The sequence below is a fragment of the Amphiprion ocellaris genome, chromosome 11 (genome assembly GCF_022539595.1).
Source record: "Amphiprion ocellaris isolate individual 3 ecotype Okinawa chromosome 11, ASM2253959v1, whole genome shotgun sequence".
Classification (NCBI taxonomy): domain Eukaryota; kingdom Metazoa; phylum Chordata; class Actinopteri; family Pomacentridae; genus Amphiprion; species Amphiprion ocellaris.
The window spans coordinates 25,024,360-25,041,080 of NC_072776.1; the positions used below are offsets into that span (position 1 = coordinate 25,024,360).

The window sequence follows — 16,721 nt, forward strand, 5'->3', positions numbered from 1 at the left end:
ATGTGTATGTGTGGACCATTGGTCCACACATACACATGCAGACTGCATGACTATTGAGTCATGCAGTCTGTTGACAGGGTATGTGTGTGTGTATGTGAGTATGTAACACAGCTCCAGGCTTGCTCTCTCTTCAGATAAAGAGGAACTCTTTCAGAATGTACTGACGCAAGTGGCAGAACAGTTTTCAAGGTAAGCAGATGGCTGCGTGTGTTCACACAAACAGATTTTCACTGAACTCACTGTTAACTTGTCAAACCATGCTGCTGTTGTACACACATATATTACATGTGCATGTATTCGCAGCTTTATATAATAACATCTGTAAATCACTTGTCAGTTTCTATGTGTTACCTTCCTTCCAATTTCATGCTTTTAAATCTCATCCAATCTTAGATTTTTGTAGTATACTGTCTAAACAGCAGAAAACCTTGTATCTTCAGAACTCTTGGACTTAAGAAAAAAGCCTTAATTTGACAACAGTGCTGCTTTTGTTTAATACCGGTGTTTTATAGTCTGTCCTGATGTCAAGAGACTGGAGAACTGCCTTCATTCCGACAGAAGCATGCAATCCTTCATTTTAAGAGTGAAGGGCTTAATTCAGAGGCTGCAATATATTATTTTTTATGTATTTTATTGGTGTTGCTGGGTCTGTTTAACAGTATATTAGTACCTGCCCCTTGACTTTGTCTTTGCACATTTCACTCATTGTTCCCACTGACTCCAGACATGATTTTCCCTTAGCTCTCTTATTAGTTTTTGTCCAATCATGCATTGTATGCGAGGAGTTATACAAGGTCACTCTAGTGCTCACACTGTCAAGTGCAGTGATACATAACAACAGCAGTACACCGGGCATTGGTACAAATGGCCTAATATCATTACGACTGTAAATACTGTGTTTTTGAGGATATAAGAGACAAAATTCTTTTTGCACTACTTTTATTTGTAAATACTTAATACTGAATATGTAATTTTAATTGCTTATTTTGTGTAGGAACAGTAGGAATGGAGATAAAGATACAGCAGAGCTCCTGCTCATACCAGGATGGTATGGAAGGGTTAAATGTTATGTTAGATGCAAAATCCAGTTTCAAATGAAGCAGTTAATACATTATTAAACACTACCAACAGCTGTAAATATCAACAGTGGAAAAATGTAAAGATAAAATTAGATTTATTGTTATAGAGACAAAGTCTCAGATGCAGATCCTATCTCTTCCTTTTTTCATATCTCCCTCGCTATCTCTCTCCCTCTCCCATCTGTCTCCATCTGTCCACAGGGCATTCAAAATCAATGAGCTGAAGACTGAGGTCACCAATCGTCTTGCCATGCTAGAGAAGAGGGTAGAGCGTAAGTCTGCTACCACCTTTCCACTATCACATTGATGCACATTGTCATTTGGTAAGCTCTGTTAGAAGAAACACGTTTGCCCTAAAAAATAATTAGAGTCATTGTTTCATCCTCATTTTCACATCCTGGGGGAGGTTATTTCTTCTTGGCCCTCAGTCAGCTTACTGCTAAGCTCTTGATCGTAAATGTTATGTTCAAGGTGGAACCTGTTAAACATTAACTGGCTGGCTGAAATGATGAACAAGTGCTTTAGTATAAGGTGAAAATAACTGGGCTTTACATACACATTGCATATGCCCAAAAAATAATGTATTTCACATTTAACACAATCGGGCTGGAGGCAATAAGCTCAGATACTGCAGTGCTTATACCGTCAGCCCAATACTGCAAGCTAAATGTGGAAATGACATGTATTTTTCCTTTCATTTGACACTTAAAGTGCAAGAAGAGACAAGGATCATAGGAAAATGGTGGGAGGGGTACGACAGCCATCAAGGGATCATAACCAGAGGCGAGGCAGTTGATTGTAGTGTACATATCCTAACCTGTACAGATATACACAGTAGTCCAGTAAGGAGACTTACTATGTCTACTATGGTAGAGAGGAGCTAGTGACGAAGAAGTAGAGTTACTCTTGATATAAAGTAAAGATATTTTATTAATGTATCTTTAAGCTCCCGTCATCTTGATGCACAGCATCACAGTCTAAGCATTTCAGCTCCACAAGACGTACCACTGTCCCAATGCATGTAATAGAATTATCACATTAATTCTATAGATTAGTACATTGTGGCTGCTGTACTCAGATTCGTACTTGTTTTGTATGACAAGTTCCATTATTTACTGATTTGTGTCACAATTAAACTTTGAGTCACTGGTGTGTTAATAATCACATAAAAAGTACCGTAATAATACACACATGAAAAGTAGTTAGGACTGATGAGAATGTCATTAGTTGTACAAATCTTTTGGTCATTATTTGATATTTGTTCATATATAAAAGGAAACCTCCTGGTGGAAAAACAAGAGGAGCACTCATCCTGTAGAGACCATTGTTCTGCATAGAATGTCATGGAAATCCATTCAGTAGATTGTCGAAATATTTCTTACCAGTTAGGGCTACAACTATTGATGAATCGATGAATCGTCTAAGCACGTTAAGGCATCAAAATCAGAAGTGAGTGCTATATGCAACAGGAATAACTGTCCGGGCGGAGCACTGAAAACAACTGTATCGTACATATGTTAAATATGCACGATACAGCGTGGACATCCACGCTATATCGTCCGCTGTATCGTAAACGCGGATGTCCGCGCTGTATCGTGCATATATTATATATGCATGTATTATATATGCACCATACAGTGCAGATGTCCAACCGTGTTCTGCGCTCCACCTGGAAGTCAGTCAATATCCTTCTTGAACACTTCTTGCAGACTTCACATGCCTGGTCAGGATCACAGAACCTCCCAGGTCTGCACCGACATTCTGCATCCTGAGTGTGAGCACACGGCCGTACGACTTCCTGGTCTGAGCGGCACTGTGTGCACTTGAAGCACTGTTTGAGGGTTATTTCTGTTGCATAGCGCGCTCACTTCCGCTTTTGATGCCGTAATGTGCTTAGACGATTAATAGCTTAATCGATAGTTGCAGCCCAATGAAGATGACAATGATTATTATCATTATCCATGCATCTTTTTAAACTGTGCTTCCCAAATGAAATTCCCCAGATGACTGTTTCATCAAGTCTGCATATTGATTTCATAGGGATTACTGTAGCTTTGTATGTTAGGTCTTTTAAACTACAAAGAAAACCTTAGTGTTTAAGTACTGTATAGTAGTGCTTAGATTTACATTAATAAGCAGACAGCACTACTGCATGGCTTCAGGGCATGCTGTCTGAGCTTGTGTTTCTCTATGGTTTATGAGGCCATGATCGGAGAAGTTGAAACCCAAGTTATGTGGTATTTTGTTGACCTCACGCTGTTATGAGAATTGACTGAACACTGACTGTTGTCGTCTTAACATAACACATAATGTGAGGTCATACACCACTGCCCTTTCTTCAGTTGAACATTATCAGCTTCCAAATTTTTGGCATTTTATAAAGTGTGAGCAGGAAGCTGCGACCTGCTCAGTGCACTTCTTCAGTTTACATAGTTTTGCCTGCTTGTCGGATGGTATCTTGGCACTTCATGTAGATGTGTCAATTCTCCCAAGATAAAAGCCTGCTATAAAATTAGATCAATAAAGGTGTAGTGATAGCCAGGCCTGCTCTGCTGCACCATCAGTGTTCTTTTTTTTTTTAATTTTATAATACAGGTCTTAGTGTTCTTGATAGGCTAGCTGCTACAGTAATTACCCACAAGAACATTTAATCAGTGATAGTTTTGTAATCATTACATCCTTCCTTGCAAGGCTGTGAATAAAGATAAAGGTGAAGTTCAATATGTGAGTGTTACAACGACTTAGTGTTTTCTCAGAAATCAGTATTCTGATTTGTGTAGCTGTTCCCTGTTTGCGCTGCAAGGCTCATCCACAACTGCTGAACAGACTGGGGGTTTTATGCCCACCTTTAGTGCTTTAGTGCTTTTGTTCTTCAGCTTTAAACTTGTGTTTTGTAACACAGTAGAAATATAAAGTTTTGTACACACATGTACACACTTTTAATTTAGTACACGTTAACATTTCTTGTCAAATGAAGGGGGAAAAAAGCTTATGATAAACATAATAAGAATCATAACCATCAAAGAATAACTTCAAATATGTTAACACCTTAAGCCATCTATTTTTTAATTTTTTAAAATTTCACTGAAAAGCCATCCCCAAATATCATCAGGGCAAGTCTCATCTATACCTGGCATCTTGACACTGAGGAGCTTCCTGACTACCTCACAACCTCTGCCGCGGATCTGGGTTAGGGCTTTCCGGAACCATTAGTCTGTCTCATCCGCAGAAGACTTGTTGGCCAAATTTACTCCTCAAAGTGCTCCTTCCACCACCTGACCGCATGCTCAGTTCGGATTAGCACTCCTCATTTACTCTTACTACACGTTGGGCTATTAGTATGTTTGGCAGCCTTCCCTGCTATTTGATGCTGTCCTCCAGAAAGAACCCCTTCCAGGATGCCATCTAGAGGTTTCAAGAAGGTGGAGTACTCTGATCTACTGTTTGGTGAATAAGCATAGACAACAGTCACAACCTTCTCCTTAGCGACATGTATTTGCAAGGAAGCGACGCTGTCATTCTCCAGAGAGAACTCGAACACAGCCGCACTCAGCTGGGGGCTTGTGGGTACCCTCAGACCCGCCACTCTGGAAAAGGGTTTAGTCCTTTCCTAGGATTTGTTTCCCGAGTCTTTGCAGTGCATGCAGGTAAGCACAGCTACAACTAGCTTGTACTGCACCAGCTCTAGTTTCTCATTAACTGGAGAGGTGACATTCCCCATCACTACAGCCAGCATACAATGCTGTGACTCAGCACACCAAGGTGCTCGAACTTGTCTGCTTCCTGACTCGCAATGGAGTCAACCTCTGCATCCAGTCCAGAGGGTGGCAGGCTGACTGGGTGACTTAATGCTACTTCTACGAGCAGTGACAAGCCGAGTCCCATGAAGTAAGACTTGGCCATCAGATGCTCACCGGTGAGCTCCTCTCCACATACCTAGTTCCAGGAGGGGGCATTGGTGTCCCTTTTGGTGGCATGGTCTTAAAGCTACTTTTCTATCATGTCATATGACATGATAGAATGGCCTTTAAATGGCTCTTCGTCTGGCCCTTCCCCAAAGACCAATTTGCCTTGCCTCAATATACTTGTAAAGGTCTGTTGCCCTTGACAACATAGCTGCTGGGCTCAAAGGAACACACTGCTCCCAGTAGCTTCAGTGTAGTTGGGGGCATGACTATGTACATCTTTTGTCATGTAAATTTGTCTATGGTGGAGAGACGTGAGTCTGTTCAAATCAGCCCCTTCTAAAAAAAATAAATTTTAAATGAAGGGCTTAAATTCAGTCAGCCACAGATAATGAAGATGTCTACCACTAGAAGATCATATGTATTTGCTGAAACAGGCCCAGTTGTGGGTGTATACACAATAGAAATATAATGGCTGAAGTCAGATATTTGTGTGTTATTTCCCTTTAATTTGATTCTGTATGGTCCATGCCGAAGTCACTGGAAGGATCAAGGGACATCTATGTGTAAAAAAATCTCATGGCATACAACTCCACAATATAGTAGTACAGTACGGTGTGCACTAACAAACACCATATTGCATGCTGTCACACAGAGGTGCTACAGCGACAGTACTGGATTCTTTATAACCAGCGTCTGATTCCTTTGTCTCTGCCATGTGCTTCACGGTCTGATGAAGCCAACAGTACTATGTCATCTGCGAAAAGCAGAGATGCAATCCTGAGGCTCCTAAACTGGACACCCTCCTCACCCTGACTGCACTTTGAACACCACAAACAAGATCGGAGACAAGGGGCAGCCCTGGCGGGGTCCAACACCCACTGGAAACATGTCTGACTTTGTGAGAATGCAAATATAGCTCTTACGGTGATGGCTTGCATCAGTGAGCCTGGTACCCAATATTTCCACAGTGCCCCCATGGAGCCTCTTGGGGACATGGGCAGAACCATTTTCCAAATCCTCAAAACACATGTGGACTGCCTGGTCAAACTCCCACGACACCCTCAGCAGCTCTGCAATGGAAAAGACCTGGTTTACTGTTCCATGAACAGAATGGAATTTGCATTTTTCCTCCTGAATCCTAGGTTCAACAACTGGTCGGAGCCTCACTTCCAGCACAATAGAGTAAACTTTGCCAGCAAGGCTGAGAAGTGTAATACCCCTCTAATTGGAGCACACTCTCAGATGCCTTTAAAAAAAAAAAAAAAACATACCCAAAATCCATGCAACATTGAACAGATGTGTCAGCCAAGACAATCCAACAATGTCCAGAGCTTTTACCATCTCAAGGCAAATCTCATCCACACCTAGTGCTTTGCCACCGAGGAGTTTCTTAACAATCTCAGCAACCTCTGCCACGGAGTCTTCAGGCTCGACCTCCTCGGCAGAAGACGTCTTAACCAGATTAAGGAGTTCCTCAAACTGCTCTTTCCACCACCTAACAATGTCCCCAATCCAGGTCAGCAGTTCTCTCCCCTGACTGTACACAGCCTGGGCCAAGCCCTGCCTTCCCTTCCTGTGGTGGCATCAAACAGTTTGCCAGAACTTCCTCCAGACCAACCAAAAGTCCTTCTCCAAGCTCCTCCCACTCCCAGAGTTTTGGCTTCCGCAACTGCTGTAACTGCAGCCACTTTGGCTGACTGGTACGTGTTTCCTGCTTCAGAAGACCCCTGAGCCAACCAGGCCTGAAAAGCCTCCTTCAACAGCTGGGCCGCAGCTCCTAACAGCTGCTATGAACGTGGCCCACTCAGATTCCATGTCCCCAACCTCTATGCAGGAGAAACTCTTCCAGAGGTGGGACTTGAAAACCCCACTGACAGGGACCTCTGCCAGACATTTCCAGCTTACCCATGCTACATGTTTTGGTTCACTAAGTCTGTCCAGCAGCCTTCCCCGCCATCGGATCCAACTCACCACCAGGGAGTGATCAATTGACAGCTATTTTCTTCTCTTCACCTGAGTGTCTGAGACATAAGGCTGCAGGTCTGGTGACACGACTACAAAGTCGATCATTGACCTTTGGCCTAAGGTGCTTTGGTACCAAGTACACTTATGAGCCACTGTTACGGCCCTGGGCCACTGCACTCCTCCTCCTCTGTTGTATCCATCTGTGTTGTGTATAGCTGCATGCCTGGCAAGCACCTTCCTCCATCTGGCCTCCGTTGTTTGGTCCCACCTACTCTGGAGCTGAAGCTGGATTGGACCAGGCCAAACTAGACTTAGACTTAGATTGACTTTATTAATCCCTGCAGGGAAATTCAGTTGTTACAGCAGCGTGGATATTCAATAAGACAACACAGAATGTTAGGGTATAAAGTGGAGGAAAAATAAAATAAGATTAAAATATAGAAAATATAATATGGAAAAAATCAACAGAATACACAAGTGATGCAGAAATGTGCAAATGAACAGAGTGTGCAAATGTCAATGTGCTTAGATGTGCAAATTACATAAGTAAGTGCACATGAGCTCACAGATATAATGAATGACATTTAGAATGTAAAGGGTCCAGTATGTACAGTGGTCTCATCAGCAGGCAAAGTGATAAAGTTCTTTTGTGATCTGCCAGACAAAGACGTATTGAAGTCTTATTGCTCTGGGGAGGAATGACCTCCTGTACCATTTCTTGGAGCAGCGGGGTTGTATCAGTATGTTGCTGAAGCTGCTCCTCACATTGTCCACAGTTTTATGGAAGGGGTGGGAGATGTTGTCCATAATGGCCAGCAGTTTGGTCAGTGTCCTCTGCTCCACCACCTCCTCCAGGGTGACCAACTGACAGCCAACAACAGACTGGGCTTTCCTGAGTTTATTCAGTCTGTTGGCATCCTTCGCCTTGATGCCTGCTTGCTTAAGAATAAATACATTTAAATAGACTTGCGGGAACCAACCTGTGGGTCAAAACTGGAACAAACCTGTAGAGTTTTGAAGTTCTGTCTCAGATCTGTTCTGCACCCCAGCACACCACAGCAAAGAAGATGGCACTCACCACCACAGACTGTTAAACCATTAGGAGCATGCAGTTGCATACACTGAAGGACCTGAGCCTCTTGAAGAAGCAGAGCTGGCTTATGCCCTTTTTGTAGACAGCCTCAGTGTTTGTAGACCAGTCCAGCTTGTTGTCCAGACTCACTTCCAGGTACTTGTAAGTCTGGACAGTCTGCACATCAGTCCCACTGACACAGACAGAAGAGGGTGGGGACTTGTTCCCCCTGAAGTCCACTACCATCTCTTTGGTCTTCAACACATTCAGCTGCAGGTGTTTCTCGCCACACCATTGCACAAACTGGCCTATCAGGTTCCTGTATTCATCCTCCCTTTCATTCTCCACACAGCCTACTATGGCCGTGTCATCTGAGAATTTCTGCAGGTGACACAACACAGTGCAAGTCTGAAGTGTAGTTGGCAGATCGTCCATAATCCATACAATAAGAGGAGCATCCACGAGCATGTCCTCCAGCTTGACCTTCAGCAGTCAGGGGTGGATGGTGTTGAAGGCATTGGAGAAGTCAAATAATGTCATGCGGACGGTGGTGTAAGGTGTGGAGTATGCCTTCAGCAGCAGACAGATGATGGCATCATCTACACTACCGTGGGGTGTGGTGGCAGAGAACTACAAAGACGTGAAGTTCACGGAGATGTACCTGGACACCGTGATACGTTCTTTAATAGTAATGTGTCCAGGGTGGCAGTGCTGGGTGCTCACGAAAAGGGCGAGCCCCTCCTCGCTTTCTTCTTGCCACTCGTGGTGGTATCTCTGTCCGCCTGGACTGTGTGGAAGCGGGGGAGAATCGCAGTGGAATCCGGTATTATATCGTGGAGCCACAGCACATAACACTGGTTTCCCGTTCCATTTTATTTGCCAGGGATCTCACATTCCCCGTGAAAACTGCAGAAATGCAGGGCTGAAACCTCCTCTTCTTCATCCTTACTTTAACCCCCGCTCTGCAGCCATGACGTTGCCTCCTAATTGTCCCCGAGATGGATGGCTTTGAGAGCTGGCTGCCTCAGGGCAATCAGCTGTTCTCGCGTGTAAATAATTTGAGCGGTGATGTGGCTCTGGTCCCATATCATGAGGGGCGACATGAATATGGTAAAAAAAAAAAAAAAAGTGAATAAAGTGAAAAAAGAGACTATAAGTCCCATAAAGCAACTTGGAATTTGCCGTATTCCAAGTGCTCCGCACAGTGTAAAAAGCAAAAATAATAACACAAAAAACACCACAAAAAATACAAATAGGGAGCAGGTTGTCAGGAGCTGCTGCAGCAGGCTGCCGCACAGCATGGTGCCAGAGCAATATACTATCACCTCCAATCATGGTGCCAATTCGCTTTTAAAAGGCTCATTCATCCTGCATTCAGCAGCAGTTGTTCTTAGGAGAAGCTGAGTTTGCCCGGTGAACTTTTTGGAAATCTGTGCCAGTGACTGGTGTACATGTGGGGTAAAGGGCTAGCAAGGGACCTTTGAATTGTGAAGGAAAGGAATTAGAGTCCTCATTGTTAGATTTAGTTTAGGGGTGCTACTGCAGTTCATTTCGGTTTTGAGAGGTGAATGGTCAGTGTTTTTTTGTATTGATCGTCTTTTATTTTCTTCCTGGTTTTGTAATACTCACGTCAACTTCAAAGTGAAGTTTGCTTTTGGCTATGTTTATTTTATTTCAGTAGCACTCATTTGCTTTTATCCCATCACATTTTGTATTATTGTGAACCTTTCAAATACACACGTGGATAAAATTGTTGGTACTAATGAAAGAAAAACCCACAATGGTCACACAAATAATTTGAATCTGACAAAAGTAATAATAAATAAAAGTTCTATGAAAATTAACCAATGAAAATCAGACATTGCTTTTGAACCGTGGTTTAGCAGAATTATTTTAAAAAATAAACTCATGAAACAGGCCTGGGCAAAAATGATGGTACCTCTAGATTAGACTGAAAATAATGTGACCATAGGGACATGTTAATCAAGATGTGTCCTCTAATTAGCATCACAGGTGTCTACAAACTTGTAATCAGTCAGTCGGCGTATTTATAGGGTTACATGTAGTTACTGTGCTGTTTGGTGGCATGGTGTCTACCACCCTAAACATGGACCAGAGGAAGCAAAGGAGAGAGTTGTCTCAGGAGAATAGAAAGAAAATTATAGACAAACATGTAAAAGGTAAAAGCTATAAGACCATCTCCAAGCATCTTGATGTTCCTGTGATGACAGTTGCACATATTATTCAGAAATGTAAGATCCATGGGACTGTAGCCAACCTCCCTGGACATGGAGGCAGGAGGAAAATTGATGACAAATGGAAGAGACGGATAATAGGAATGGTAACAAAAGAGCCCAGAACAACCTCTAAAGACATTAAAGGTGAACTCCAAGGTCAAGGTACATCAGTGTCAGATTGCACCATCTGTTGTTGTTTGAGCCAAAGTGGACTTGATGGGAGACAACCAAGGAGGACACCATTGTTGAAAACAAATCATAAAACAGCCAGACTGGAATTTGCCAAACTCCATGTTGCCAAGCCACAAAGCTTCTGGGAGAATGTCCTATGGGCAGACGAGACAAAACTGGAACTTTTTGGCAAGGCTCATCAGCTCTATGTTCACAGATGCAAAAATGAAGCATATGAAGAAAAGAACACTGTCCCTACTGTGAAACATGGAGGAGGCTCTGTTATGTTCTGGGGCTGCTTTGCTGCATCTGACACAGGGTGTCTTGAATCTGTGTAGGGTACAATGAAATCTCATGACTATCTAGAGAGAAATGTGCTGCCCAGTGTCAGAAAGCTTGGTCTCAGTTGCAGGTCATGGGTCTTGCAACAGGATAATGACCCAAAACACACAGCTAAAAATGGACAAGATTGGCTAAGAGGAAAACATTGGACTATTCTGAAGTGGCCTTCTATGAGCCCTGAACTAAATCCTATTGAATATCTGTGGAAGGAGCTGAAACATGGCGTCTGGAGAAGGCACCCTTCAAACCTGAGACAACTGGAGCAGTCTGCTCATGAGGAGTGGACCAGAATACCTGCTGAGAGGTGCAGAAATCTCATGGACAGTTAGAGAAATCGTTTGATTGCAGTGATTGCCTCAAAAGGTTGTGCAACAAAATATTAAGTTAAGGGTACCATCATTTTTGTCCAGGCCTGTTTCATGAGTTTATTTTTTTTAATAATTCTTTTGAACCACGGTTCAAAAGCAATGTCTGATTTTCATTGGTTAATTTTCATAGAATTTTAATTTATTATTATTTTAGTCAAATTCAAATTATTTCTGTGACCATTGTGGGTTTTTCTTTGATTAACCGAGGGGTACCAACAATTTTGTCCACGTGTGTATATCCCCGCCTAACCCTCTGGAATTCAGCGTTTGTTCTGCTCTCTTTTTGTTACTCCTTAGCTACACTAGACAACCGGGTCGTAGCAGCCTCTTTATGGTCGTGTTTGTTATGGCCAGTCCATGACGAGCACAGAAGTCCAATAATAAAACACCACTCGGGTTCAGATCAGGCAGGCTGTTTCTCCCAATCAACCCCCTCCTGGATTCTTCATCACTGCCCACTTGAGTTTGCATATTTGAACTTGATATTGATATTAAATATGAACAGAATGGTAGTTGGGGCTTTTAATGAATAATCATATTTAGCATATTTAATTATTGTGTGAATTAATAGTATTTGAAATGTGCCAAAGTTATTTAAGTTTAATATGCTGAAAGGGACTTGTGTCTGTTCTTTCCATTTTTAAGAGACTAAAAACTAACCAAAGTAACTATGTACTCAGGGGATGTTACGATAAACAGGTGTCCAGGGCTGTATTTACAAAATGTCCTTAGACTACACCGTGTCCCAAAATTTTGTTCTTCCCAGAAAAACAAAGCTCAAAGACTGAATATGCAATGTAATTTATTCAATAACCAGTATTTTCCCCGTTCACTTTGATCATGGCTTTCAGTCTTTCAGGCATGGAATGTACGAGGTTCTTGAGTGTGGAGAGTTCTCCCCCACTCCTGCACAGCTCTAGAGTTGAGCTGTTTAATCATGGTCAGTGGTGGACTGGTAAAGATGCGACTGCTCAGCTCTCAATTGGGCCTGTTAAATATTTTCCGTACAGTCACAGGCCCCGATTTTTTCCTCCTGGTCAAAACTAGAAGTAGTACCTTTCCTAGAATGTTGGTATAATATTGTCCATTAACAGTGGTAACTTGAGGCGCAATGTGCAGCTCTGAGAGACCTGAAGTAAACATAGCCACCCAAATCATACTAGGGACACTGAATTTCAATTGCTGTGTCAGAAGATTTAGTTTCTACACCTTAAATTCATACCGGCTTTCTGTGGTTGTGGCTAATTCATTAAAATGAACCGAGATATCTTCCAAAATTCTGACATGGCAACAACCCTGCAAGACAGATCACAAGGTGACAATGTAAAGTTTCCTCACTGTGGTTTCAAGCATAGCAAATCAAATTGTCTTGTTAAATCCTCACTGTAAAGATTTCAGAGCATCAAGAGCACACTTATACAAAATGCACCTTGAGATTTCATTTTAAAACATTTTTTTCAGTACCAAATGTCTGCATTGTAGTTGTAATTTCACATCTGACTCAGAACCACTTCACACAAGCATGCCAATTGCCTGAATACCTGGTTGCTACAGCAACAGCGTGGCACCCACGCAGATCTCCATCTTGTCATTGCTTTGGTCGCCATGGTCACCTATTCTAATGGGAGCTGAAGTGTTGTTGGAGGTGATCTTTTTGGTTTCAGCAGAGAGAGGTGGATTATTGAAAGAGAGGGAAGGTGCAAAGAGGACAGGAAACAGGCAAAGAAGGACACAAGTGTACACAAAGATCTGTGAAAGACCAGCTGCAGTCTGCTGTTCAATCTTATGAAAGATAGCTGTTAGTATTAAAGCTAGTGCAGTTCAAACATGTTAAGTGAGTTAGCTTTGCTGATTTCGCAGTGAGACCATCACACAGCTGTAGGATCTGTTCCCCTCTCCCATTAAAAAGCTTCAGTATGACCAGCTCCTCTCATTCTCCATATCTTTGCTGTTTCCTCTCAGTCTCTCCAATTCTGTTTCAGCAAAATTCATGGCACACTCAGTATGACATCAGCATAAAGTTGTCATCATATTTCTGCTTGGGCACTAATAGGCTGAAAGATTCAGTCTACAAAACTCCATACCCCTATACTTTAGATTTTGGGTTAGGGTTTCTGGTTGTCTGCAGCTCCCTCAGCTTTACAGAGCTTTATCTGTCAGAGCTTTGTCTTGTCTGGTCCATAGCTTTGAAGTTCTGGTTCACTTTCACCCTACTCATAGCATCATTTTCGTCCACAACTGTTTACATCTAAAACACATAGCTGTACTATGTGCTGTACACATGTACAGGTATAGTTACATATAAGCTACAGCAGACAACTGGACATGCTGCCCCAACCCCTTAATGATCAAGAAAAGTCATTTCATAAAGTAAATTATATGAGGCCTTGTTAATTTTACACAAATGCCCATGAAAATGCATACATTTGAGGTTAAGAGTATTATCAAGAGGTTATTAATTTGAAAATGTTAACTTTAATAGGTCAAATTAGGTTTTGATAGATGACTCTATCTGTGTCTGCAGTGGAGGGCATGAAGGTGGTGGAGATTGAGAAATGTCACAACGACATCAAGAAACTCCGTGAGGAGATGGCATCCAGAAACAACAGGTGACAGCAACAACAAGCAGTTCTCTGCTCACTAAACCCTTGGTAATAGTCTAAGAAAGACAGATAACAATAGTGTTGAACTGTTAGGGATAGCTGATCCTGCTGAGTGATTTGCAAGATCTGGCTGTTTGGAAACTATTCCTACTTGTGTTCTCTGTTGTACTGCAGCAGAGTGCTGATAAGAGTTTTTTTCATTGTTTTTTCTCTTACTGATTGTAAACATGCATAGTATGTAGTACGACACTTGTAATTTTGTATTATTGCAATAATAGCAGGAATAGTAGTAGTTATTGCAATATTGGTGTATATACCCAGCAATTAGTCTTCATTTTAGGCTCTAGGAACATGTAATGAACATATGTCACTGCTTTATGAAAATATATGGACTAAAGATGAATCAGTTAATTGAATTAAATATGATTGGATAAGGAAAATAGTTAATAATTAAAGCCATATTCAGTGTTTGTGGTATTCTGATGTTGTTTTGAATCGTGGTTCATATAACAAAGTAATACCAATTACAATGGAACCAGTTATATAATTAGACAATGAATAAGCAGCGTAAGTAAAATTATAAAGGTTTGTTGCTGAAAGTTCTAGTTTGCAGCTAAAGCTCATTCTATGGACTAAGAGTCTACTGCACAATGTATTATATACAGGTGATGGTTTAAGTAATGATATTGCTAATTATTCTTGCTTTTTCGTCATAGCCTGAAGCTTATTTTTCTCTTTCAGTAATTTCCTGGAAGACAATAAGAAGCTGACTCCTCGCAGAGACGTTCCCTCCTACCCAAAGGTGAGGCTTTTCTGCAAATTTTCTACCTCAAAAATGTAACTCCACTGTTTCTGTTACCTGACCATTTTGTCTGCACTTGTGACGAAAAACCTGTTAAGTACAACTAAACATTTTCATAAGCTGCATCGGTGTACCTAACCTTAGACAGGCCTGTCTCCGTGTCTCTGGGTGATGATGATTACTTATTTTGAACTTCACTAAATCTGACATTTGAATGCCTCATTTTCTTTTTTTAAATCAATTTTTGGTCAGTCTGAGTTGTCCTGCAATAACTGAATGGAAATTAGAAGCTTTTTTGGGCCTAGCTCCCTAGCTAAGGTCTACAGATACATGTAAGGTATTAAGGTATCAGCAAATTGCAGCTTCAGACAACAACATAGGTTATAGTCGCTCACTCCAAACTGCATGACTGCATGCACTTCAGTCACTGACCATCACAAGTAAATTCTCTGCCTGTGATAAATGGTAAGATATGATTTAAAAAAAACATGCATTCCATTTATTCCAAAGAGTGCGGTCAAAGCATTGCTGGGGACAATGCCAGAGCATGACGTTCTGAATTAAAATATTCGAAAATTTGTGTTTTCAAGATATCTTGTATGTTCGTGTGCACCGAAATGTAGCAGCAATTACGCTGTGAAAAGAAATATCAATCATATATTGTGTAATAATCTTCAGCTCATTTTAACTCCAAACACCAAGAGAACACACCAATGAATCCCTAAAAACTAGGGCCAACAGTTATATTCATGACTGTTGTATCATTTGATTGCTAGTGCATCATTCAGAATGACGTTTATTACACATTTAGTAATGGAACAAAACCATTTAAACCTTATTAATTGTGGTGGTACTGTACAACAACCGAGCAAGAATTTAGGAACATAAAACAGTGGGCATGACATTATTTTAGCTCCTGAACATCAAAGTACATTAATGTAGTGGTGTGTAGATGTGTGCCCCCGAGCCAGACGGAGACAGACAGGGTTAACTGCGAGCTCTGTTGCCTGCAGTACATGCTGTCACAACAGACCATAGATGCCCTCAAAAAACCCGGCTTTGACGTCTGGCTGTGGGAGGCCAACGAGGTAAGACTGACTAGCTTGCTCAACCCATCTTACACACAATTCTACTCTCTACTCTCCTGTCTTCTCCCTGCACCCCATTCCCCTGTCTGCCCTGCTGCCCTTTGTGTGTGTGTGTGTGTGTGTGTGTGTAGTACCATTTGTCTAAGGAGACAGTAGAAGCTCTTAGATTGCCGACATTCGATGCTTGGCAGTGGGAGCCAAATGAGGTGAGATTTATGCCCTGCATAATCCACTGAGATTCATTTTTTGCTAAAAGCAGATTATTAATTATTACTGATTAATCAACTAACTATGAAATTGTAAATAATGAATTGGTGATTGTGCTATTAATGATTTCCTATTTGTTTACTATTTTGTTCTTATTGTTAAGTATTTGTTCAAAGGCAGTAAAAAAATGTTGCTAAATTTCAGCCACCTGACATTACCTATCCTCAGACAATACTTGAGAAAACAGAAGTTGAAGACATGAGTACACATGCAATGTTAAAAGAGCAATCCACAGATTTAGCATTGCATTTTGAAACATTGTCTGACTTCAAATGAACAGTATACATAAGGTTTAAAGAAGCTTAACAAGAAAAAATATTTTTATCCTTCCTTGGTAAATTATTTTACCTACATGACCCACAATGACCCCTAACAACTTCGCTCAAGATTTGTGTTATACTAGCAGGACATAAAAGAAAAAAGATGTGTATATCTCTGACTATACAACAAAAGTAAGAACATCCCTGTTTTATGAACAATCAAAAATGCCAGAACTGTTTCAGGTTTGAGTTTGTGTGGGCTGTGTCTATTTGCATATCTACATTTAGGCTCCACATTGAAGAAGCACCAGTGGAATTTAAAGTCAGACAAAGATGATAAAGCCACTTACACAGCACCTTTTTAGCCTGAGCTGGGCTCTACAAAGTGCTTTACACCTGACATTTGGATTCAAGGTGCTTTGGCACATGGAGCGGCCAGGGATTGAACAGCCAACCTTATCTTAACCTTACCTTAACTGTACCTGCTCCACTGCCTGAGCCATAGTTGCCCCAAGATAAGGAAGACATTCCTCTTCAGCACAAAACTGTAAGATCAAAA

General features: G+C 41.5%; 1 protein-coding gene across 3 annotated transcripts in view; it reads left to right on the forward strand.

Annotated features, from left to right (window-relative positions):
* Nucleotides 1-16,721, forward strand: part of pde9aa (phosphodiesterase 9aa) — a 72,243-nt gene that overhangs the window by 28,136 nt on the left and 27,386 nt on the right. Inside the window, exons 5-9 of one of the 3 annotated variants that reach the window (XM_023288354.3) lie at nucleotides 135-189; nucleotides 1,281-1,351; nucleotides 13,667-13,751; nucleotides 14,487-14,547; nucleotides 15,561-15,635. In XM_023288354.3, the coding sequence (XP_023144122.1) occupies nucleotides 135-189; nucleotides 1,281-1,351; nucleotides 13,667-13,751; nucleotides 14,487-14,547; nucleotides 15,561-15,635 (347 nt within the window). Of the gene's footprint in view, nucleotides 1-134; nucleotides 190-1,280; nucleotides 1,352-13,666; nucleotides 13,752-14,486; nucleotides 14,548-15,560; nucleotides 15,636-15,766; nucleotides 15,842-16,721 lie in introns of all 3 variants that reach the window. The other 2 variants (XM_023288352.3, XM_023288355.3) reach the window with 2 other exon arrangements.